This window comes from Lampris incognitus, chromosome 2 (assembly GCF_029633865.1).
Source record: "Lampris incognitus isolate fLamInc1 chromosome 2, fLamInc1.hap2, whole genome shotgun sequence".
Lineage (NCBI taxonomy): Eukaryota > Metazoa > Chordata > Actinopteri > Lampriformes > Lampridae > Lampris > Lampris incognitus.
In genome coordinates this window covers 35,549,871-35,576,754 of record NC_079212.1, presented here as the reverse complement: position 1 = coordinate 35,576,754, position 26,884 = coordinate 35,549,871, and the positions used below count along the sequence as shown (strand labels likewise).

At 42.0% G+C, this 26,884-nt stretch overlaps 1 protein-coding gene across 1 annotated transcript in view; it reads left to right on the top strand.

Moving 5' to 3' along the window:
- The first annotated feature begins 8,353 nt into the window (after positions 1-8,353).
- The window catches only part of LOC130106795 (oxysterol-binding protein-related protein 2-like), a 37,363-nt gene continuing 18,832 nt past the window's right edge, over positions 8,354-26,884 (top strand). Inside the window, exons 1-3 of the mRNA XM_056273052.1 lie at positions 8,354-8,494; positions 13,541-13,951; positions 23,649-23,775. Of these exons, the coding sequence (XP_056129027.1) occupies positions 13,915-13,951; positions 23,649-23,775 (164 nt within the window). The 5' untranslated portion in view covers positions 8,354-8,494; positions 13,541-13,914. The remainder of the gene's footprint in view (positions 8,495-13,540; positions 13,952-23,648; positions 23,776-26,884) is intronic.

Below are 26,884 nucleotides of genomic sequence, written 5' to 3'. Positions count from 1 at the left end.
GTACTGGCCATTAAACGTCACCATTTTAAAAATTAGGGGTTAACTCATGTGCTCAGGAGCACCATGTCTCTAGTCACTGTGGGAGGGGAGAAGGTACTACTAATTTATTGTCTCTGCCCACATTTTCTGGGCTCCAATAACGACCCTGCACCCCTACCAATGTGTGTGTGTGTGTGTGTGTGTGTGTGTGTGTGTGTGTGTGTGTGTGTGTCATGCGTGTCAAATGAGGATGAATAGTGGAAGTTTGAAGGCAGGATACCTGGCAGGTTTTCTGTTTATCAGTGTGTGTGTGTGTGTGTGTGTGTGTGTGTGTGTGTGTGTGTGTGTGTAAGAGAGATACAATCCTCCAAGTGCAGGTTTCATGTGTGGCGGGAATGTGCTGACTCATGCTGAATAGGTGTGTGATTCCATAGCTGTGTGTTGATTGTGTGTGCTTATTTATTCAACCTTTTTGTAAAGCATACAGTTACACCCAGTCACACCTGGGAGTTGCTTCAGTAGAATCTCGGTCTTCTACTGTTGGTTTCTGAGCCACCCCACTGAAACAGTATGGGGTTAGGTGCCTTGCTCCAAGGCCCCACAGCAGAAGGGGTAAAAAAGGAAATACTCCAGGTCGGCCCATTCCTTCTCCCTGACCATGTAGAAGTTAGTCTAGGGTTCAAACCAGAAAACTTCTTGAGTTCTAGGAGGAACAGAAAGGAGAAGGTAGAATCATCACATCATGGCCAATCAAACTGGTGCAAAATTGGTCTTTGCAAACTCAGTGGACTAATTCCCCAGTTATGTAGAAAACAGCAAGAAGAGTACTAGAGATTATTTTCCAAAGACAATGTTTATGTTTTGATGAAAAAATAATCAATAGCCTGAGTACTATAATCTAATTTCTACAAAACATGTTAATTCATTCTGTAAGCGTTGTCATGCTGTCAACCGAACCAAGAATTTATGTAGCACATAAATGGTGAAGATTTCATTTTGTAACAGCTTTTCACACTCATTTTGCTTTAAATCTAGGTTAGATTAGGGCTGGGACCTTTCTGTTGTTGCATGTTTGATTTTGAAAGTCACCAATTGAAAATTTTACACCTCTAAGTGGTTAACCTTAAATGGCGGTTAAGCTGTTGCTGCCATGTATTTGCATCTACAGTAATGGCATATTGGGTCTGAATGTGGACAGTCCAAAACCTGGGAGGATATCTTGACCACATTCCACGTGTCGAGAAGCAGCCAAAAGGGTTCATGCCCTCCTCTTGAAGTAAAGTCAAAAAGAAAAAAAAGTATAAAACATACTCGACATTTAAATTTCAAACTTTTAGAAACGGCCAAATTTGTGCATTTCCCTTACTGAGAGATCCACATCTACAGTGGATCATGCAAGCCTGGAGCCATAAAGCTGAAGCTTGTATTCATCTCTCGTTCTCTCTCATTTTCTTTAACTTTCTTCCTCTGCAATTTTCTCTCTCTCCGCTCTTTCCTTCCTCACAACTAGCAAACTCTGTACTTTAATTTAGCACTCATCCAAAAGCACTTTTTCAAAAACGGTAATACAATAGACAGCTTGTTGTTTGCTATAGAGGTATTGACGGCTCATCTGCCATTTTACATTATGGTTACTGAATACAGAATGATGTACAACAGATGTCCTTGGCTTTTCTTGACAACCATTCATCCGATCGACTTGACGCTTGGCGGCTGTATTGCTGTGAGGACCCAAGGAAGTGCAGTGTCGAGTGTGAAGTTGTTTGGATGAGCGGTTCTCGAAAGCGACAAAATTAATCATTAGTCATAAATTTGGAATTGCTGCTTCTGCCTCTTGACTTTCCGTGAAGTCGACGAGTGGAAACACGTACAGCACCATTCTGCCATTGCAATCCAGATTGTGGTCAGAGGTGGGCTTATACCTGTAGTCCGTCGATTTTTTTCGACAACCGTTGATCCGATCAAGTAAGTGGAATGTCCAGTGTGAAGTTTTGGATGCACGGTTCTCAAGAAAGCAGCACGCGGCAATACTGGTGGCCAAGCAGGTCGGCCCGTTCCGAACAGGCACGTTTTGATCAGGCACTGCACTAGTAGTACTAATGCATTGTTTCAATTTTTATGTGGTCCAGAGCCATTTTAGCACAAGAATTCCCTGCAGACTGGCAGGATTAGATTGTGTTGCCATCAGTACAAACTTTTCCTTCCACCCAGTCACCAAGTTTAGAAAGACAGCGTAAGGCCTTGTGATTGAGTTGATGGGATTTGCTTTCATGCTTTACTCACTCACACACACACACACACACACACACACACACACACACACACACACACACACACACACACACACACACACACACAAACTAATAACTCAGCCTCGGGCCTGCTCGCTGGCCAGATTTCCCGCATTAAGAATCTTGTGATATCTGCTTTCTTTAGCCCTCATGCCAAGCCAATTGGTTTTTCTACAGACACAGATTAGAGGAACACTTTATGACACGAAAGTGTGTGGTGCAGTACTGTAAAAAAGTATTTGCAACCAGAATAAGTATTTCTTTATGACCAAAACCATTTGGATTTGTACAGGTGAGGTTTGTGGTCGTCGGTTGTCTGTCATTTCATTGACCTCATCACTTTGAATTATTGGCTTGCCTTTAATGTTTTGTTCCTTCACTCATGTAGATGGGAATATAGCACCAGGATAACCATGCATGTGTGCATGCACGTACACACAGACACACACTATCTCTCTTCCTCTCTCATTGACACCCTCACTTTTATACATATCCAGGTCTTAACCTTTTTTAATTGCTATAGACCTCTGTGTATGTGGGAGAGTGATGGAGTAAGTGTCTGTGAGAAGCCACTATTCTAGCCTGACCAGATTCTATTCAAATGAGGCAGGAGCCCTAAGCTGTCAGAGACAAGCTACTCTTTAAGTGCAGCGTCAGTTTCAGTATTCATGTAATGACGTGTATATACATGTGGATGTGCGGGCATATTTTTTGATGCATGTTTTATGTTTCATTGGTCAGCCGAGGTGTGTCACTCAACTAGGCGTATACCTGTATCTGTGTTTGTCTCGGACACGGATAAAGAGAGGGGTGTGTGTGTGTGTGTGCTGTACTTTTGTTCAGTGCTTAACTCTTCCTCTCAAGGTAACAGCTTGATCGCTTTGTCTCTTCTCTCTCTTGCTGTCTGTTTTTACCTCCCCTATCTCTCGCTTTCTGTCTCATTCTTTGGCTGTTGTCAGCCCTCAGAGGACTGTACAGAGTGAGGTAACTGGACTAGAAACAACACGCTGGTCCACTGATTGGAACAATTTAATAGGTAGGTCTGGCTGGTGGTGATTTTGCAGTCCTAGTTTTCCTTACCATCTATTGTAGTTAGCAGAAAGGTTAAGGCTTGCTAACAAGCAATGATAACTCTGTTGCGAGAATGCTAACAAAGTCTTTTTGATGGTTTAGCATTTGCTAATACCGTAACATGGTCAGTAGATAAGGGTAGGCAAGCTAGAGGTCCACAGTGGTCATAATGGAAGAGTGTGTCTGTTAAGGTAAATGGGAATGAGCAGAACAGCAAAATATGCTTGAATGTTGTTTTGGCTTGGCACTATTAGCATGCTAAGAAGGTCCCATAGAAATGGTAGACTTGGCTAACATAAGATTCCTTGAAATGTTTAAACACGCAGTTGCTCTTGAGCTTTGAGTAGTGTCTGAAGGAATGAGATTGAGTTGAGGATAGTGGCAGGACTGACACTGTGATAGGAGTTCGGTGATATAGGAGGACCATGGAGTGGAGCTGCTGCTCCTCCACTTTGAGAGACGTCAACTGAGGTTGTTCGGCCAGCTGGTAAGGATTTCCATCGGGTACCTCCATTTGGCATCATACTGGACACGTCCAACTGGGAGGAGACCTCGTGGCCAACCCAGGGTATTCTGGAGGGCCAGCACAACTTCCAGCTGTCCTCAGAAGGCTGGGAAGTTGTTGGGGAAAGAGGTGTCTTATGCGCCGCTGCTTGTCTTGTTGCCACCACAGCTCTAATTGGGCAAGAAGGGAAAAAATGAATGAATGGATGAATGGACAGCCACTATCCTTGACACACTTTTGTAAATCATGGTAATCTTGTGTTATCTTGGTGGTTATAATGGTTAAAATACTAAGGACTGACATGGTTTCTTATTGTGGGTCCTCGCAGCGACCGATTTCAGATAATGTTCTGCTTTGTTGATAGTGTTTAGTCATGCTGCTAGCATGGTAGAGTAGGAAGTTGTGTTAGCAACAAGTGCCCCTCCCCCTTTTCAAAACAGTTGTCAATGGCTGCTTGACTCTAATGAAATAGAAATTAAAAATACAATTTAAGATGAAAAAAATAAAAAAAAAATAATGAAAAGTTTTGCTGTTGGGATTATTTTTCTTTTTTTTTCTTTGTATTGTTTTAAAAGGACAATCTGGCATAAAACTGAGATAAGGGGGTGTCTGGGTGGCGTGGCGGTCTATTCCATTGCCCACCAACATGGGGATCGGTGGTTTGAATCCCCATGTTACCTCCAGCTTGGTCGTGCGTCCGTACAGACACAATTGGCCGTGTCTATGTCCCCCCTGGCGAAACTCCTCACTGTCAGGTGAAAAGAAGGGGCTAGCGACTCCACATGTATCGGAGGAGGCATGTGGTAGTCTTCAGCCCTCCTCAGATTGGCAGAGGGGATGGAACAGAGATCAGGATGACTCGGAAGAGTGAGGTAATTGGCCGGATACAATTGGGGAGAAAAAGGGGCGGGGTCTGAGATAAGTGGCAGCAAAGTAATTTTAAAGGCCAGTGGCTTTTCCCCTTTGAGGTCCTGGGTGAAATAGGTCTCAAGAGCCTGTGATTTATGCTGATAGGTGATGATTTTGCCTGATGAAGGTCTAGCACCGAAACATCGCAAATAAATGTATGATTGTAAGTTAACAGTGTGCGGGAGTTTTGTTTGCAACTTTTGATTTGCTCGTCCTTCTCCTGCGCAACTGTCTCATGAAATACGTAGCTGTGTGAAGTGTTCAGTGATGAGTGATAATTTTTCCGTTAGAGCTTTACATTTTGTTTGGTTTAGAATAATTTGAAAATGAACATGATGGGCTTTGTGAAAAAGGACAAGCCTTAGTCAGCATATCTGAGTGTCTGGCATGTGAACGCTGTCATAAGCAAATAATTGGTATCATACTTCACCTTGAGGTGTAGCCCTACCTATGATCCTTTTTACACACACACACAGACATGGCCTTATTAATTAATTGGGATGGTATGGTGTTCCATCCTAGAATTTTACCCCAGAATAGTGCAACTCAGTTTGTGTGTGCTCGTGTGTGTACATGGCACATACCTATTTCTGTAGCATTACAGTCATGTTTATACACCTATAGAGAGTGTGTACCTGTGACTTTGCGACCTTCCAATTGAGAGAGATGAACTGCACTTTGTCCATGGAGATTTGTGTGTTGTGTGTTGCATCTATGGTACCATGTCTGTCGTATTGCATAATGGCGCGTGGGTACCTAGGCAAGTGCGAGCAATATGATCTGTGAGTCTACTGTAGCCAGTCGGGTGTGTGTGTGTGTAAGTATGTAAGTGTCTGTGTGTGTGTGCGCATGTAAAGGGTTTGGGAGCTAAGATTACACCTCAAGGTCAGGTACCAAATTGGGTATGATACCAAAAAAACTAGTTTTTTATTTATTTTTGGCACAGTGCTTGAAACAGAACTGAAGTTATTTAAAAATATCGTAATGAAACCAAAAATAGATGTTTGAAATGTCAACAGACAATACAAGTAAATTCAGTAGAGAAAATTAAATTATAACAGAAGTGTGTGTGTGTGTGTGTGTGTGTGTGTGTGTGTGTGTGTGTGTGTGTGTGTGTGTGTGTGTGTGTGTGTGAATCCTGCAAGGTCCATATCTGGATATGTTTACTGGGACAGACTTAATAAGATTGTTTTTTTAAGGCAAAAAATAACTTTGACGGGCATCTTTATACCAAGGGTACATTTCCCATTTTGTCAGCTCATAGACAGACTGAATAAAAAGTAAATGTAAAAAAATGTAGGGAAGGTTTCTTATGTGAGATTTTTCTCCATTTATATTCCAAAGTTCAAGGTGCAGGGAGGTAAATGTCAGGTCACCATTTTTCTTCCTTGACTAAAAACTTGTTTTCTGCAGATTAACTGATCTTCTGTGTGGAACCTTGTTTGAAACGCTTTACATGTAAATACCAGGGCGATGAGGTAACCGACATCATGGTGACCTACTGGTTAGAGACACCTTTCTTCCGTATGACCGTTGTTTAAGCCCCCGCCAGTCAGCAAGCATCTGCCCTACTGAAGTGTCCTTTAGCAAGATACTGCCAATTTCAGGGACACGAAAGTAGGACTAACAATACAGCTAAAATGATTAGCTTACCCTGCTCCCAGACTTTGCTGTGGATTGGAGATGGCAAAGCAGAAGTATTTTCTTCAGGCGTCCAGGTAGCGTATCAGTCTCTTCCGTTGCCTACCAACACGGGGATCGCCGGTTCGAATCCCCGTGTTACCTCCGGCTTGGTTGGGCGTCCCTACAGACACAGCTGGCTGTGTCTGCGGGTGGGAAGCCGGATGTGGGTATGTGTCCTGATTGCTACACTAGCGCCTCCTCTGGTTGTTCAGGCGCCTGTTCGGGGGGGAGGGGGAACTGGGGGGAATAGTGTGATCCTCCCACGTACTAAGTCTCCCTGGTGAAACTCCTCACTGTCAGGTGAAAAGAAGAGGCTGGCGACTCCACATGTATCAGAGGAGGCATGTGGTAGTCTGCAGCCCTCCCCGGATCAGCAGAGGGGGTGGAGCAGTGACCGGGACGGCTCGGAGAGTGGGGTAATTGGCCAAGTGCAATTGGGGAGAAAAGGGGGGGTATTTTCTTCAAATGAATGAATGCCACTGTTCTGCTGACCCAGAGCAAACATGCTGATTTGTCATGTTGTAACAAAGAATGGCAGGAATAATTGAAGCCATGCAAATCTTGTTTTTGATATAGTCAGGCTTGTTCTGTAGAGCCTCTTGTTGTACAATACTGCTATGATAAAGGCTGTATTAAGTTTTCCCAGCTCCTCACCTGTTGATGTTGTGGAGAATTTTTTCATTAGTAGCGTTCAAGAACAGGCAGTGCACTCTGGCATTCCTGGGCAGAAATATTAATTATAAGTCCCATGGCATGTAGGCTAGGCCAGGTATTGTTGCATAACCAGGCCAAATGCACCTTTTAGGAAAGTAGACAGGGGTTTGTTGAGCTCTTAAGTTGTATCCTGAAGCTGAAGATTCAGTAATAGAAGCTTTAGTTTAAAGTTGGTGGTTGGTATCTGTTTTCTCCTATCCCACTCACCAACTAATATTGGCTTAAAATTCAGATTTAAACCTTATGGAATGTGAAAAAGCTTGGGATGGGCCCGGTTCAGCACAAAGGATTTATCTATAAAGTTTGTCTTTATAGATTTCTATGCTAGGCTGATGAAAAGTGAACTGTGAGCATACCCAGAATACCAGCAAAGGTTGTTTGCGTCAAGGTCCTATTATAATTATTATAATAGGACCTTGATACAACACCATGTTAATGATCATTGTGTTGTGGTCATCAGGGGGTAAATCCACATTAATCAAGGATGAAACTCCTCACTCTTCTTTACTTCTGTTAAAAATATTTTGTTCAGAGACTGAATGTATAAAAGTCATGTTTTTCTTTTTAACTGAGCAGTGATATGATCAATATGGCAAAGTAGGCCTAAAACATGATAATTGTAGGAAAAAAATGAACAGCTAGTCATGGATCATGAAACCCTGGCAGGACACTAACACAGCTCCAACAATTTTTTTTGTCTATTTTAATTGACATTCACACAATTGACATTCACACAATGTGAGAATTGGCCTCTAGATTCAGTGATGTGAGGTGAGCTGCAGGATATGATCACTATAAAATCTTTTTAGGGTTGTGTTACATGTACTCGGATTTTTTTTTTTTTTTTACAAAATAGCACATTGTTGCCAAACTAGTAACCCAAGATACCTAATGTAACTTTTCTCAATAGAGGATTAACTAAGTTGGCTGATCTGTATAAAATAGAGCACTAAGATGATATTCATATAAACTACTAATTAATTAAAGAGGAAAGATTAATTGAAGAGGAAAGAAAATATAGTTGCACAAAAGCAACTTTGAAGGTGGGAACTTTCCAAAGTGACTTAGCAGAACAACATGTCTGCCTCTATTCAGCCTCCCCTTTATTGATTGTGGATGTTGAAGCCAAAGTCCAGTGGTGTATTTGGGGAGTTACTTCTCACTGAGAATGGTAAAGCTCCAGACACTCTGTCCAAAAAAGGAGAGCGAGAAGAAGGAAGGACAGGGATAGTTGGGCTTACTGATAGGACCTGTGTAGTTTGTGCAGTTTGCTGTGTTCTAAGAATTGGTGGGCAGCAAACGAATCGTCTTCCCTTGGGGGTCTTTGCCACAAGGAGCTGTGGTAAGGAAACATTGGATGAATTTGACTACCTCATGAAGCGTGTTATAATATGTTGTGTTCCTGATAAATAAAGCAAGGGTTCAATTTGAATTTTAGCCAGTATAAAATCAGAATAGATAAGGAGCATTTAATTGTCATGTCTACCTTGGGAAACATGGACAACTACTTTATTCCCTGGGATATTACTCTAGCATGAAGGTTGTACTCAGTGAACATGAAGCACTACCCCTGTATGGATTAAAGCCAAAAACACGCAAAGAGTACTGTAGGTTTAGGAAGTACTTTATGATTGTGACTTCATTAAAAATGATGACCCTGTGATTAAGCCACTTTTCCAGTAACTACCCTGCTGTAGCTACGTTTTAGGAAATCGGGTAGATAAGTGAACCTAATGAATCATTGTCCTTTTGGGATTCAAGCCAATATAAAAGAGAGTGCAAAGCTGAGCAAGTTGAATTGATTGGATTACCCTAGGAGTATACACCGTGGACTTTCTTTCATTATCGTTTTGTGGTTGCCCTTCTACATTGCCTGAGGCCTCTTGTTTGAACAATGAATAAAGTGTACCTGATAAACAACCAACCAATATAAAGCAAGAACTTCGCTTCATTTCGAACATAAAATACCCTCTGTTTGTCTTTTTGAACCTTCTTTCCTTATTTTGATCATCCTAGGATCACAGTAATACTGTGTTGTGATTACTGTTGTGCTGAGATTTTAACTGTCTCTCGATTGACAAGTAGCTACCTAATACTGGTAGTGTAGGAACTAAGGCTCGCTTGTTTTAGGCTGTTCAAGTTGGTTACAGCTCAGTGGATAAAAATGCAGACAAAGCCATTTGAATCACCTCGGAAGTTGTGAAGAGAGAGGGAACAATTGTAGCCTGTTTGCGGACTCATGCCAAGGACGACATGTAAACAGTGTTGTACGAGTTAGTGAAAATTAGTAATTGGTTAAATTTCAGTAATTGTAATTGCATTATTTAATTTGAAAAAGTAATTAGTTACATTACTTTTTCAGTAACGTGCACAAACTGTATGTCATCCTTGGCATGAGTCCGCCAATCAGCCCACCATTGTTTCCCTCTCTCTTCACAGCTTCTGAGGCGATTCAAATGGTCAAATTAGTAACATAGGACGGCACGGTGGTGCGGCTGTTAGTGCGGTCGCCTCACCCCTCAAGAGGGTCCTGGGTTCGAGCTCTGGGGTAGTCCAACTTTGGGAGTCATCCCGCATTGTCCTCTGTGTGGAGTTTGCATGTTCTCCCCGTGTCTGCGTGGGTTTCCTCTGGGTGCTCCAGTTTCCTCCCACAGTCCAAAGACATGTAGGTCTGGTGAATCAGCTGTACTAAAATTGTCCCTAGGTGTGTGTGTGTGTGTGTGTGTGTGTGTGTGTGTGTGTGTGTGTGTGTGTGTGTGTGAGCCCTGTGATGGTCCGGCGGCCTGTCCAGGGTGTCTCCCCACCTGCCGCCCAATGACTGCTGGGATAGGTGCCAACATCTCATGACCCCGAGTAAAGATAAGCGGTTTGGATAATGAATGAATGAATTGGTTACATTTCTAGTTACCACCAAAAGTAGTGGAATTACAGTAACACATTACTTCCAACACGGCATATAAAATATTTTGCATTGAGGTTGACAATTTGATTACAGTTTTGATAATTTGCATTCCCATTAGTGTTGACAGAAAAATGTACGTCCTTTAAAGTGTAAATAGACTAGGAAAAACTGTCTGCCCTAGGGGTTATTAAGCCCTGCTGGAGAAAACGCGAATCAAAATTCTGATAATGTTTGGCAAAGTTCCCCATTGTCCATTAAGAAGTGAAACACTAAACAGTGAACTTCCTGCTGTTATTTTGATTAAGTTATCAAAGAATATTGGTTTTAGCAGTACCTGGGATCAAAACAGGTACAGGCCTACATGATGACAAGTGTGGAAGCAACACAACTGTCCTTAATTGTCACAGCGCCACACATAACAGATGGCTGTAGTGGACTGTGGTATTGCAAAGAATGTCAACTAAGTTTCCTCATAGTGTTGCCTAGTATTTCTATGTGGATGATGGTAACAAATGACTTTGTAGATATGATGGGTGTTTGTGTGGGGTCAGCAGCTGATAATAAATATGATCTCTTTTGAGTATAACATAGTCTGTTGCAGTTAATTTTTCCTCGTGTTACCTTCGCTAGCTATATCTGGCTAAATGCTAAGTAGTCTAGTCACTGCCCCTTTAGTATGATAGTATTATTGTATGCACCAGGTCATGTCATCAGGGATGGAACGGGAATTCTGAAGCACTAGTTTGATGGTTTGAGTTGGCTACTATCTCTGTGGGGTGTCTGTTAGCATTAGGTTACATTACTCCATAAGCATTACAGTAATGGCTCACTCGTGGTGACAGTTTTGTCCCAGCCCAGATCCAGTGATGCTAGTCACATGAGCCACTTTTATCTTTTATAGCTTTCATCTTTAAGATTTGCCGATGGTGTGTTCACAGATGATGTGAAAGTCCCTTCTGTCTCATTACACCCTGCTTGTATAGAATGTTTAATTTTATTGTAGATTCTGGCATCTTTAACTGTACCGCAAAGTTGCCTATTGATTTCATTCCCTTCACGGACTGAAAGAAGCTTGCTTATTTTTTAGGTTGGTCCAATTTCTAGACTTTTTCATTTCAAATATCCTCATACTTTTGCTGTTTTACAAATCTCCCACTTTAGATGAATACCCTGCCATAAGCAAGTCACAGATACATTCCTTGTGATTGACTCACTTGCGCCTGTAAAAGCGTACATAATATTTATACATCAACTTTATAGCATTTATTTGAACTGTCATTGCTCAGAAATATTTCCATAAATTTTACTGAGTTTGAGTCGGGAATATCGATTCCGACTCGTGTTCATGCAAACTCAACATGTAAAATTGCTGTGTGATTTACATATTATATTAGGCTCATGTGTAAATGGGGTTATGGGCTATCCATAGACTTCACATTGGGCTAATATTATACCTTGAGTTTATTCTTCTGATACAGATTTTTAGGCACCCTAATGCTAAAACAAATTTAGGGATTAAGTTGCGAGCCGGGTTCTCACCAGACCTTGCGGTTCGAAGTGAGTGAATCAACCACAATGGATTGGTGTACTTTTTTCTGTTTTACATGGTAGCATATTTAAATGAGAATTTATAATGTATTAGTCTGGGATATGATAATCATAATTTGCAGTTTGAGGCTTTTAGGATTTTAGCACTGTGAATCCTCATTCTAGACAGACTCCCACATCGAACTAGGATGTCTATTAGAAGATTGTCCTACTTATGCAAGAGCTCGCCTAGATGGCTCTGTGTTTGGACTCAGTGGGCCATGATAAACAAGATTGTCACTCTGCCAGAGTTTCAGCCCAGCCCAGATCAAATGAGAATAACTGACTGTGGCATTTTTAATGTTTAATCGGTCCATGAGCTGTTAAACTGCATGTTTTAAGTTTTGTCCTCCGTAGCACAAATTTGTAAGGCTAAACTGCATGGAGTTGCACTTGTTGCCTGGTAATTTTAGTTTATTGACATTTCCTTAAGGAGTGCTGAGGATTATTGGGTCTTGAGTGTTCTCATTTGAACTTGATATTTCAATTCAAAACTTGTGATAAAACGTATGATAAAAATGTCAGCCAGACCCAGTCTTAAATTAAATGAACACACAAAGTGTGTGTTGCAGTTAAAATAGCCTGACTCTTAAATTATATTATTAATTTCTGGGCTTGTCTGTATTTTAGCACCAGTGAGCCATGATTTTGCAATTTAGATTTTAAAGTTAACTTAATTAAATTTTTAAGGATAAACTTTTACTGCCCCTTTGGTCAGGGCCCACTTGTGACTGTCATTGAGATGTCATACCAATTTAAATATAGTCACATATGCCTCTAACCATGTGAATAAAATAATTTCAATAGATTAGACCTGATGATCTTTGTTTTTCAACTGATTGGAAGTTGAATTTAGAGGTCTTTAACATACAAAGGCAGCATTCAGAGAAAAGCCTTACTGTCTAAAGTAGTTGACTTGGTATGATGTCGTTTATTGTTCTTTGTTTCCACTGGTCATGTGAATATTCTGCTTTTAACACTTGATTACAAAAACTCTTAATATCGTCTGTACATACAGTTTAGTAAACTATTTTTCTTTGTATGTAAGCCAAGGCGACAGGCCATTTCCAAAATGGACCTGTCATACCCACAAACTGAAAAGTCTTGTTGGTGTTTAAAAAAAGGGGACACAACTTCCCTATAATAGCTAGTTATGTGATATAGTTACAGGTAGAGCATACAAATTTGATAACCTAAGTCAAAAAATTGACCAGGATATGGGGCTTCCAGCTTCCTGCCTTGTATGGGGACGAAAAAAAAGATGATCTCTCTGACAAAGACATTAGAGAAGTTGTCTTGTGGCTAAGAATGTAACCAGACTAGCTTGGAATATCTTAATGGGGAAAGAGAGTGATCAGTACCCTCTCCTACTTCAAGTACTGCTGCCAATGTACCATTGTGCAAGGATATCAACCCCCCCCCCCCACTGCTTCAGTGTAATTGTATGTTAGAATATATATCAAAATTGAGCATCTTTCAGGTGTGTATGTGTGCAAATGTGAGAGTGAAACATTACTTTGTAGAAAGGTGGGTGTGCTTGCTCCATCAATTTTTTTCTGGATGAATAAAGGTTAATGAAAGATATATGTCCCACATAAGTTTTTAACATGTTCGGTCATTAAGGCCTGGTCTAAGCCTCACTGTCATGTTTTGTCAGCACCCAGAGATGTACATGTCATCATTTTAGTAAGCGTGTTTTTCTGAAACACTTAACTGGAGTTAAAGAAAGTTGAATCAGTTCATCTGGATACAGTTGAATCAGTTCTTTTGTATCCAGATGAACTGATTCAACTTTCTTTGATTTTCCTAGCTGGATTATTGTACAGAGACACTGGAGTGATTTTTGTTTTCTGCATAAATTCCCTTGACAACCCTGTCATGTTATTTATTTATTTTCAGGTCACCTCTTTGCATTGCTGAAGGAAACAAAAGAAACACAAATTACCAGCTGGCACTACAACAACTTTCCAGTGACTGTCCAGTAGCCCAATGGTGGATTTACCCTGACCAACATCCCATTGTGACGTTAGAGTGACGCTTGGTCAAATCTATTTATTTATATCCGTGGAACGCAGGGCTCAGGATTTTGGCGTTATAGGGACATCTCCATCGTTATTGAGGAAACTTTCCACTGCTGTTGTGGGGACGCACTAAAGGGACTTTAATTGAAGAGTCTCCCTCCAGGGGGACGGCGAGGGACTACCCACAAAAGGGAAGATGTTCTAGAGATTGGAGTTTTGTCCTAAACGAGCGCTCGGCCTTCACTGTTGAAGATGAGCAATGAGGATGAGTTCTACGATGCCGTCACAGGTGGGTCCCGGGAAGGTGGAGGTTAACATTTAACTTTTGGCTCCTTAGCCAATAGAAAAAGACAAATAATGTTCTGAAAACTACTTAGTGCACTGGTGCCCAATTATGTATCATGGAGGGCTGTGTATGTGAAGGTTTTCATTCCAATTCAGCACTACACCAGTTGATTTCACTGCTTAGTCCTCCCATGTCTGGTTGAGAGAGTGTTATTTAGTGAAATGTGAGTGAGTCAGAATGAAAACCTGCATACACATGGCTAGGGCTGTGCGATATGACCAAAATCTCATCTCACAATATAGGTCATTCATATCACGATAACGATACATATCACGATATAGCACATTTTCAATGAATAAATAGTTAATATAAAATGACCACATGGAAAGGCCTACTTCTTATTACATTTTGAATTATATACTCAACAAATAAAAGGTACTTACTCATATTTGATTATTTTTCTCCCTTTATTTAGAACCCTTGTGCAAATTTTCAATCAAGCATTAAGCTCTCATCTGTAGACTCTCTCCATACTGTTTGACATGATTCTTGCGTAGGTGGTGAAAGAGGCTAGTGGTGTTTGAGTCTGTTGTGGGGACCAGCGTCCAGCATATTTTGCAAAGTACGGTTTTCTGGTCCGTGTCAGACTTTTCATACTCAAACCACATCCATACAATAGAAGTAGCCCCTCTTTTAGGTACAAGCTCCTCATTTTGTCCTGGCTGGTCGGAGTCCTTCTGTTCGGAATGACCCCGTTCTGTGTTACTGTCCTCCATGTTTGTTTGTATTGCCTTCATACAATAGAAGTAGCCCCTCTTTTAGGTACAAGCTCCTCATTTTGTCCTGGCTGGTCGGAGTCCTTCTGTTCGGAATGACCCCGTTCTGTGTTACTGTCCTCCATGTTTGTTTGTATTGCCTTCATGCAAATTTTCTGCCTGTGTCTGTGCTGTGCAAAGAGTGGAAAGGTTTGTCCAAATGACAAAAAATATTGCCGTAAGTGATTTGCGACACAACAAAATAAACGATAGAGCTTAATATTGAAACGATGGACATTTTCTATTGTCATACGATATGTATCGTCATATCGCATAGCCCTACACACAGCCCTCCCTGGTTTAAGATTGCACACCTTTGACTATTGAGTAGTACTGTTATCTCAAAGCGACAGAGTCCTGGGTTTGTTTGTCTTTTCTGTGTGGAGTTTGCATGTTCTCCAAGAGTTCATGTGGGTTTCCTGTGGGAACTCTGGTGTCCTCCCACATTCTAACAAGCATGTTAGGTGAGTAGAGCTGATTTCATTAATTAGTCTGTTGTCTGGTTGTGTGCTAATTTCTGAAATCAGCTGGTGTAGTGTTGGTGCGAAATGAAAGTTGTGAGCCATAGTGGGCCATGTGTATGTAGTTGTGAGCCATAGTGGGCCATGTGTATGCAGTTGTGAGCCATGGTGGGCCATGTGTATGCAAGTTCGGTATCACTGGTATAAGTGGAGTGTGATTGGCAGGCAGATCTGCTGTGCCGCCGACACCATGCTTCTCCCAGTTTGGGCGGCAAAATGGCAGTATACAGGCAGCAAAATGACAAATTTCCACTCTAGCAAATGGGTCAATTAATATACATGGAGATAGATAGTGGTTTCAGTCAAGAAGCTGATGTTTCAATGGGACACACGTTGGTTAACTTTTAATCACACAAACTAACACCCCCAACGACCGTCGCTGCTAAACAGATGCAAATCAATAGCTCCAATGGCGACGGGCATCAGAGCACAGGAGAGCCACGCATATCAATAGTTCCGATAATGACGGGCGCGGCCATAACATCGGTACACAAAAGAGCCACTCATATCTATGGCTCTGTTAGCGAAGGGCGTTGGTAAACATCGGGACACAAAGAGCCATGGACATCTATAGCTCTGACAACGACTCCAAAGAGGATAAATTCTGAGTCTCATCACCAGCCAGTCAGACTAGCTTGGTCTAGTCAGAAAGGCACGAACTGAGGAAGCCTTTTGGATGAGAGGCGAAACGTCTTCACAGATATATACCAAGTCCAGTTGCACTTGATTCAACTACTTTGGATAATCACACATTATAATTTTGATTTTAAGTTAGGTTATTTCAAAGTGGTTCTGAATTTGGCAGTGAGATGGCATGCCATACTTGGTGTCAAAGTGTGTGTGCGCAACTGACAAACTTGAATTCTTGGTATATTCTTAAAATAAAGATTGTGATAGAGTGTAGAGAGAGACTGACCTTGAAGGGTAGGCCTGGGTTCAACATTCAAGTCCATCTGACAGTAAGTGTCTCGACTACAGAAGTGTCTCTAACAAGGACAGTGAATACCTACCAGCTACTCTACAACAGACCCTGATCTCCGAGCCTCCTGTGGAGGTTGGCACAAAAGAAAAACCTTAAGTCCCCGTTTTTGACACACTCATACAGACACAAAACATCAGCTGTTATAAGATTTTAAATATTAACACGTGGATTTAAAGGCAGTATTTTTGGTTATCGTTTGTCTAAAGTACTTAATGGTAATTTCTCAACTGAAACTGATAATTTTTTTCCGTCAATTTTAAATTTTTCCTCATTGTGTCATCAAAGGTCGTGACCTTAAGGTTGAGAAACCCTGTACCACAGATAATGGCTGTCAGTTCTGCCATCATGGAGGTATAATACCTTCATGTGGAACCCAACCTTCTTTGGTCAGATTATTATCTCAATAATTCAATGGCCAATTATTCTATCCCCATCATGATCTGTTATGCGCGTGTGTGTGTGTGTGTGAGTGTGAGAGAGAGAGAGAGAGTATTTAGGAACAAAATAATGGCCACCTGCTGAACTCTATATGTGTGTCTACATGTGTGACATGGGCCGTGACGTGCCCCAGTCTTGTCTCTATCATTATCATGATTGTTTTGGTAACCTGATACAGTTGGGGATAATATGTTTTAGGTTGAGAGAGAAGACTGCTTTATTATTAATCGTCAGACGCTAGCAGGTTGCAGGGCTCATCTACCATCAGGTGTGAGTCAGGCTTCATTCTGCATCCAATAGGGTAGTCCATCATCTCTGTGTACACTCTATGGCCTAGTCTGTCTAACCTACTGGCTCTTTGTAGAATTAATCTCATTTTACATTTTTCCTCTTTCTCTCCCAATTTGGCATGTCCAGTTCCACGTTCTTTAAAGATCCATTGCATGACCAAAGTGGTTGGGGAGTGCTGAGAATACCATGTCTTCCCTCTGATAAATGCTGGGCTAGCCGGCCACCTCTTTTCACTTGCCAGCTGCAGGTTTCTCAGGGGAAACAATGGCGTGTAAAGGCCCATGCTATTTCCCCAGATCTCTCCTCAGATGTACAGGCATCCCACCACCGGCAGGGATTGTTCTAGCAATAGTGGGACACATTAACCCTCCTCGCCCCCATCCCCACTGCCAAGAGGGCTGCCAGTTATTTTTCCTATTACTCTCTGTATGTATTAGTGTCTGTTAGTCCACTGTGGCACCTGAGCACCAGATTTACAGTTAATCAAAGACAAACTTTTCTCTCCTCTCCTTAAACATCACTTTAAGAGAAGCCTAGCTTCTAGACTAAATGCAGGGTTACCTTCACCTACAGAAGGAGTGGGTACTTGCTGAGTGTGTACTTTCTGATATTAAACAGTTTGTCTATTTTAAGCTGTTGCCACATCTGCACCTTCCAGCTCAACTCAACTCCAACAGGCAGTAGTAAGAGTTCACAGTGTGTAAGCTATTGATCCACCTACTCTCTACAATACAGCACAATACCGACATGTGCCCTGATAGGTCTGCTTCCATTAGAATAAAGTATGTTCAGACTGCACCCTTAATCTGACCCAATTCAGAATTTTTGCTGACAAATTTTACAGATTGGATTTTTTTAGACCAATGTGAACACGAAAAACCATGGATAATTTCATTTCCGATTTGGACCACTTATGTGGTCCTAGATTAGGTAAGCATTCATGTGACTAAAGCCTGTATAGTGAAGTTGATATTCATGTGCCTTTTATGTCACTCTCCATGGCACAGATTGGCTTGCTTGTCTTTTGCTGACCAATAATTTTCTTGCCTTGCCAAAACCAAGATCCATTGGGATCAGAGAAACTATCTGTTAAACACATGGTAGTGGTAATGACAGAAGCTGGAAGCCAGTGGAACGATGTTAAGGTTACAGAGTTTAGATTTATTTTGAGAAATGCATATTTTAATCAAATCTGAAGGAACAAATTGTAATCAACCGGTGTTTAAAGAAAAAAAAGCAGACATGGCCAATTATGTCTGTAGGGACACCTGACCAAGCCGGAGGTAAGACGGGGATTCAAACCGGCGATCCCTGTGTTGGTAGGCAATAGAATAGACTGCCGTGCCACCCAGATGCCCCCTGACCCTGAATTTATTGAAATTCAGAAAGCATAAACTAGAGTCCTGCATTTTAACAAAAGTTGATACAAACTCTACCCATGGCTTCACTACAGTCTCCCCTACAGAAGGGTAGATTAGAGCCTATGTAATAACGCCATTCAAAATATAACATATTTAGTAACATTTAGAATAGAACCAAGACTCTGTGATGTATTGCTTTAATTGTTGTCCCCATCAGATCTCTACTGTAGTTTATTTATAAAATTAACCATATTATAACCTCTGGTTTACCTCCCTCCTACACATTCCAACCCACCCATGTTTCCCTACCAACTTTCAAGTCAAACTTACGCCCTTGGCCTGTACGCTGGGATGTGTTCTGGCAACTGGGTCAGGAGGCATGTCCTTCTAGTGTCATTCACCTGAGGGGGCCAACTTTGAATGTTGTGTTTACAAACCTCAGCCGACAAATTCTACTCGTTCTACCTTTAAGACCTACTTTCTTTACTTATTTATCCATCCATCCATTATCCAAACTGCATATCCTACTCAGGGTCACAGGGATGCTGGAGCCCATCCCAGCAGTCATTGGATGGCAGGCAGGGAGACACCCTGGACAAGCCGCCAGTCCATCACAGGACTGACGCATTCACACCTAAGGACTATTTAGTATGGCCGATTCACCTGACCCACATATCTTTGCACTGTGGGAGGAAACTGGAGCACCCGGAGGAAACCCACGCAGACACGCAAACTCCACACAAGAGGACAGCCTGGGATGACCACCAAGGTTGGCCAACCCTGGGGCGCGAACCCAGGACCTTCTTGCTGTGAGGCGACTGTGCCAACCACTGCGCCACCTTGCAGCTATTTATTTGTTTATTTATTTACATTTTGAACATTCAGTCTTGCACTTGTTGCAATTTCTATGATAGCTTTCTTTTCTATTGTTGTGTCTCTTGTCAATAAAGAGCACTGATCCTGTCCACTGTGTCTTGCAATGTATGGATCAGTCAGTCAGATTTTATTCAGATAGTAGATAGGGAATGAAAAGAAACGTGCCATTTAAAATCAAAAAGTGCAGCGAAAAAGGACATCAAATATGCTGTGTTGTTTTTAACATGTGACTAAAATGATGATGATGTTGATTTTTATGGTTTTGGATTGGAATAGAGTTGTATTACAATTCTTTACCCAAAACAAACTCCATTAGCCTTGACTGTGTTGGCATTAAAACGTTTGAATTTCTTGTTTGAACCAGAACCAGTTATGTGCCTATGTTCACAGCATATATAACCTGTAGCTAAAATAACCAAACTAAATCCCTCATTATCTCAGTATCTGAAAGGTTTTCAGCTTTATTTATTGCGTCACTGTAGGCGTGTCTTCCTATTGTGAATGAGGGCTTGAATGGAATGAAATCTTGTCAATCTTGAAAGGTGACAACATGACCACGCTCCTAAGTCATCCCTGCATTCTTCTTGTCAGCCCCATGCCATGTCTACCGACTCTACACTAGCACAAACAAATTTGAAAATGTATCTTTTTTTCTGAGTTTCAGCACTCCATTCACACTAGACTGGCATTTTTGACTACTGAAACTGTATGTTTTCGAAAACACTCCGAATTGAATAAATTTGAAAATGTTGGTCTCATGTTGTAATGGGGATGATGAAAATGGAACTTTTTGAAAACACTGACATATGATTGTAATGCGATCAGTTTAAAATCTCAAGTGGCCTGTGCATGCCCAATAAAAAAGTCAAAGCACTGGGCGTCCGGGTAGCGTAGTGGTCTATTCCGTTGCCTACCAACATGAGGATCGTGAGTTCGAATCCCCGTGTTACCTCTGGCTTGGTCGGGCGTCCCTACAGACACGATTGGCCGTGTCTGTGGGTGGGAAGCCGGATGTGGGTATGTGTCCTGGTCACTGCACTGGCGCCTCCTCTGGTCGGTCAGGGCGCCTGTTCAGGGGTGGAGGGCGAACTGGGGGTAATAGCGTGATCCTCCCACGCGCTACGTCCCCCCGGCGAAAATGCTGACTCTCACTCTCAGTTGAAAAGAAGCGGCTGGCGACTCCACATGTATCGGCGGAGGCATGTGGTAGTCTGCAGCCCTCCCCGGATCGGCAGATGGGGTGGACCAGATACTGGGATGGCTTGGAAGAGTGGGGTAATTGGCCGGATACAATTGTGGAGAAAAAGGGGGGAAATCCCCCCCCCAAAAAAAAATCGACGCAGTTTTCTATTATTTTGGTGTGTAGGTGTGGACAAGCTTTTCAAAAGCGATCTTGAAACATGAGCTTGGATAGAAAACTTGTGGCCCATCTTCGATATGAAAATGTTGTTTTCAGATGTCTCTGCATTAGTGTAGACCAGCGGTTCCCCAAACCTTTTAGACAATGCACCCACTTCTACATCCCGACCAGGTTGATACATCCCCAATCCCCCACACCTTCCAAAAAAACCCACAACATAGCCTCTTTATAGCTGTATTAAAGGCATCAAGTTTAATCATACACAAATCAGAACACAGACACAACATATTCAAGAGAAGGGTGACTGTCCAGGTAGCGGGTAGTCTGTTCCGTTGCCTACCGACATGGGGATTGCTGTTCGAATCCCCGTGTTACCTCCGGCTTGGTCGGGCAGACACAATTGGCTTGTGTCTGCGGGTGGGAAGCCGGATGTGGGTATGTGTCCTTGTTGCTGTACTAGCGCCTCCTCTGGTCGGTCGGGGCACCTGTTCAGGGAGGAGGAGGAACTGCGGGGAATAGTGTGATCCTCCCACAACTGTGGCCCCCTGGAGAAACTCCTGACTGTCAGGTGAAAAGAAGCAGCTGGCGACTCCACATTTATCAAAGGGGGCATGTGGTTGTGGTAGTCTGCAGCCCTCCCCGGATCAGCAGAGGGGGTAGAGCAGTGACATGGACGGCTCAGAGGTGTGGGGTAATTGGCCAGGTACAATTGGGGATAAAAAAGGAGGGAAAAAATTTAAAAAAAATATTTAAGAGATAGCAACAATGCTCTCACATTCTAATGACGCTGAAACTATACTGCAACAAAGTTTCAATAAATTGCAACAAACTTACGCACGAGCCGTCACATTTAAAGAGCAAAGAGGATGGGGGAGGGTAAGGACACATGCATAGGCTCAGAGGCAGGTAGGCCCATCAGGAGAGAAATGGTGAAAAATGCTTTCATATTTTCAGCTGCAGTAAAGAAAATATGAAATTTAAATTACAATTAAGCACACATAACATACCGGTTGAATCAAATTGCAATAAAGTTAACACACAATTTGTCTGTGAATGTTCTCATTCATCCAGGTCCTGGTTATCCAAAGGAGTTGAATCAAGTGCAACTGGACTTGGTATATATCCGTGAAGACGTTTCGCCTCTCGTCCAAGAGGCTTCCTCAGTTCGTGCCTTTCTGACTAGACCAAGCTAGTCTGACTGGCTGGTGATGAAACTCAGATGATACTCACCAGCCAGTCAGTCTAGCTTGGTCTAGTCAGAAAGGCACGAACTGAGGAAGCCTCTTGGAGGAGAGGTGAAACGTCTTCATGGATATATACCAAGTCCAGTTGCACTTGATTCAACTCCTTTGGTTAACACACAATCCACCGTTTATCACACCATTAGACCACCATTACATTTTTCCTCTTGTGCACCCCCTAGAGGCAGCTAAGAGCACCCCAAGGGGTGCACGCATCACACTTTGGGAATCCCTTGTGTAGACATATAGTCTCAGCGCTTGTGTCAGTGATGTTTGCCTTCTTTGCACTTGCGATAATCTATATGTGTGTATAGTCTTTCATTGATAACCTTTATTTAAATCCTCAAGACGCAGAATGAAGTTCAGTGTGTTTTCCACCACAAAGTAAAATACCTCACTAACCAACTAAAATCAAACTTAAAAAAAAAAAACAGCCAGAAAAGAAATTACAATTAAACCCATTAAGATTTATAATCAGGTCTTCAAATTGCATCAGCTGTAACAATGAGTTCATCTTCAGGGTGCTTTGTATGCGTTCCAGATATTTCCACCACAAAAGTGAAATGCAACCTTTCCTAATTCAGAATTAACAATGTGAACCTGACGTGTGAGCCAGGTCTGTGAATAGGTGGGGTGAGTGCTAACGTTCCAGTTCAAGATTATAAGATGGTAGTTTTTTATAAACCGAGGTACCTGTGTTGATCCTGCCTCTAAGAGGGAAGGCCAGCCAACCCTTTCATATAGGAGATGGTGATAAATCTTGGTGCAGAAATGTAGATGTATGTCATGTTTTAAGGGTGGTACTAGCTGTTCGTCCAGAAAATATATCACTATAATCCAAAAAAGAAGACAGATTTTAACAATTCATCTGTAGAACATAGGAAAGCATGAAATTTAGAATGAGCTTCAATGAAGGCTGCTATAATAGTTTCCTTTCTCTTGAGGTCAGCATCCATTTTATCTTCACAGAATGACGTAAAACTAACTTGGACTAATTTAACTAAGGTTATTTTTTTATGGAGAGCATTAAATAAAAGTTGCAGATTCTCAATGGCAGATTGTTTCAGTATTCAGTGAAGAAACGACGTTAATAATATAATTTTTTTTTGTCCACGATAAAAACTGCGGCCAAAACTGTCCCTAGGACTGAGCGTTGGGGGACAACTTTAGTACCACACAAGAGCTCAGAATGTATACCACCTACTTTAACATACTGGTACTGAAGGATAATTTTGAAACCTGATGATATTGAATGGTGCGGTTGTCGTCTGCACCTATGATAAAAATATAAAAAGTTTACTGTAGCACAAAAACAAACAAGGTCTTTATCTTACAGTATTACACTACGCAGTATTCACACTGAAGCATATAGCACTAAAGTGTGTGTTTTGTATATTTTGACATTTGTATATTCTGCACTAACACCTGTTGATATGCCTATTTATTTTCTGTATTTGTACTTTTATGATTGAGTTCCAATTGTATTGTCATTTTATGTAAAGCACATTGTGTTGCCCTGTGTATGAGATGTGCTATATAAATAAAGTTTGACTTGACTTAACTAAAGGAAAGAAATATTAACAAGAACATATGACAGATTAATGCCTACGGGCAATGTTTCCATAAATTCAAATTAGACTAGAATAAGAGGTAAAAATGATGAAAACACAGGTTTGTTAAGCCCGTAGCTGATGCTCCTGTCTAGAATAATGACTGAACCAGTGTCTTACTGAAGGACACCTTGCTAGCAAGAGAGAGGGTATGGAACCTCCAGCCTTTTTTTTTTCTCCAAATGTTTTCATGCATGTATTTCAGGCCTGGACTCAGACGAGTCGTATGAGGGCGTGTCAGAGGCCAGTTTTAAAGATGCCGTGCTGTATGATGGTGGCTCTCAGGGGAACAGCGCCTCAGTGCCACAGGAGAATGGAATCAAGAAACACAGGTACTGTGACTCCACTTACTCCGCCACATTCCCTCTATGCATGTGGCATGGTGTGTGCATGTGTTGTGATGTGCGTGATTGAATAATGTATTTGGGGTGTATATAGGATGTTTGTGTGTTTATATATGTGTTGTGCATATGCATATTGGACGTCAGGATGCATGTGTAGGTCTGTTTGTGTTTGTAAGTTAATTGTTTTCAGAGTCATGAATGAAAGTTTAGCTGTGGTCTGTAAGTTTGTTCATTATGAACATGTAGCCAACCATAGCTTCATACTGTACTGCCCCTGTGAGTGCACATATACAGCAGATATAAACAGTCTATACACTACTACTACTACTTTTGGCTGCTCCCGTTAGGGGTTGCCACAGCAGATCATCCGTTCATAAAAAGTCTACACACTCCTGTTAAAATGACAAGTTTTTGATGTGAAAAAATGAAACCAAGATACAGAACTTTTTCCACTTTTTTTAAAATTGCAATGTATAAAAAATAAAGTGAACAACAATCAGAAACATTTTACGGAACAAAGAAAAAAAATCTTATAATAAACCCGTTGCATAAGCGTGCACACCCAAAAACTAATACTTTGTTCAATTTTATTACAGCACTCAGTCTTTCTAGGTAAGAATATCAGTCTGGCACATCTTGACTTGGCAATATTTTTCCACTCTTCCTTGCAAAAACGTTCTATATTCATCCAATTGTGAGGGTGTCTCCTGTGCACAGCCCTCTTCAGGTCACCCCAGAGATTTTCAATTGGATTCAGGTCTGGCCTCTGGCTGGGCCATTCCAAAGCATTGATCTTCTTTAGGTGAAATAATTCCTCCGTTGATTTGGATGTAAACTTTGAGTCATTGTCATGCTGAAAGGTGAAATTCCTCTTCATACTCAGCTTTTTAGCAGACGCCTGAAGGTTTTGCACCAAAATCTACAGGTATTGGGAGCTATTCATGATTCCCTCCACCTTGACTAAAGCCCCAGCTCTGGCTGAAGAAAAGCATGATGCTGCCACCACCATGCTTCACCATGGCTATGGTGTTCTTTTGGTGATATTCTGTGTTGTTTTTGTGCCAAATATACCTTTTGGAATTATGGCCAAAGAGTTCAACCTTGGTCGTATCAGTCCATAGCACTTTTTTCCACATGGTTTTGGGAGACTGGATGTATCTTTTAGCAAAATGTACCCGGGCTTGGATGTTTTTTTTGTGTTTTTTTTTTTTTCATGTGAAAAGGCTTCCATCTTGCCACCCTACCCCATAGCCCAGAGATATGACAAATACGGGAGATTGTCACATGTAGGGAACAACCAGTACTGGGCAGAAATTCCTGCAGCTCCTTTAATGTTGCCGTAGGTCTCTTGGCAGCCTCCCTGACCAGTTTTCTCTTTGTCTTCTCATCAATTTTGGAGGGACGTCCTGTTCTTGTTAATGTCACTGTTGTGCCATATTTTCTCCGTTGATGATGGTCTTCACTGTGTTCCATGGAATATATCTAGAGCCTGGAAGCGGGTGGGCAGAATCAGCACAGACCCCCCCACACCCAGGACGCAGTCTGTTTGAACTGCTACCCTCTGGCAAGCGCTACAGAGCAACGTGCACAAAAACCACCAGACACAGGAACAGTTTTTCCCACAGGCCGTCTCTCTCATGAGCACTTAACAGCATGGTGCAATAATGGACACTTATTATGTAAATATGACACTTTGTAAATAGCCCCCTGTGGTCAAGATATCTCATTGATATCTACAATGCCCACTACTTCTTTAAACCAGATGTGCAATACAAATGTACAATTGTAAATACACGTACAACTGCTCTATAGTGATTACAAATTTTCACTGTTATTGTTGTGGTTGTAAAATAGGCATATACTATATAGTATGTAGTGGTGTGTTGGATGGACGGTGACTAGATGTATACTTTTGGTATTAGGGATGGGTACCAAAACCCGGTATTAAATGGGCACTGGTGCTAAATTATTAAAGACCATAGTATTGATAAGCTCCTTGATAAGGCAGTGGCTTGATGATAAGGCAGAGCTGGAGGTGGCAGAGTTGAAGATGCTAAGATTCTCATTGGGAGTGATGAAAAAGGACAGGATTAGGAATGAGTATATTAGAGGGACAGCTCAGGTTTGACGGTTTGGAGACAAAGCAAGAGAGGCAAGATTGAGATGGTTTGGACATGCCTGGAGGAGAGATTTTGGGTATATTGGGAGAAGGATGCTGAATATGGAGCTGCCAGGGAAGAGGAAAAGAGGAAGGCCCAAGAGAAGGTTTATGGATGTGGTGAGAGATGACATGCAGGTAGGTGGCTGGTGTGACAGAGGAAAATGCAGAGAACAGGAAGAAATGGAAATGGATGATCCACTGTGACGGGAGCAGCCGAAAGTAGTCGTAGTAGTAGTAGTATTGATAAGCTCCTACATTAAAGGTATTGCTGTCAGTATTGGAGAAATTAAGAAAATTTCTTATATAGTTAGGCTACACGAATGTTATCTTGCACCTTTTATCTCACCAACTCCATTTGTAATTTGCAATAAGGTTAAAATTCATGAGCACTTAACAGTTCTGTCCTTTGGATAGAATTTGCTTGTAAAAGGTAACACTTGGGGGCGGCACGGTGGCGCAGTGGTTAGCACGGTCGCCTCACAGCAAAGAGGTCCTGGGTTTGAGCCCCTTGGTAGTCCAACCTTGGGGGTCATCCCAGGTCATCCTCTGTGTGGAGTTTGCGTCATGTTTTCCCTGTGTCTGCGTGGGTTTCCTCCGGGTGCTCCGGTTTCCTCCCACAGTCCAAAAATATGTAGGTCAGGTGAATCGGCCATGCCAAATTGTCCCGAGGTGTGAATGTGTTTGTGTGTGTGTGTGTCGGCCCTGTGATGGACTGGTGGCCTGTTCAGGGTGTCTCCCCACCTGTCACCCAATGACTGCTGGAATAGGCTCCCAGCATCCCCACGACCCTGAGCAGGATAAGCAGTTTGGATAATGGATGGATCCAGAAGAGAGATCTCTCTTGGAGCCTATCGTATGTGCCGAGGGGTGGGGCCAGCTTTCTTCCTCTCTCTCTCTCTCTCTCTCTCTCTCTCTCTCTCAGACGCGTGCACACAC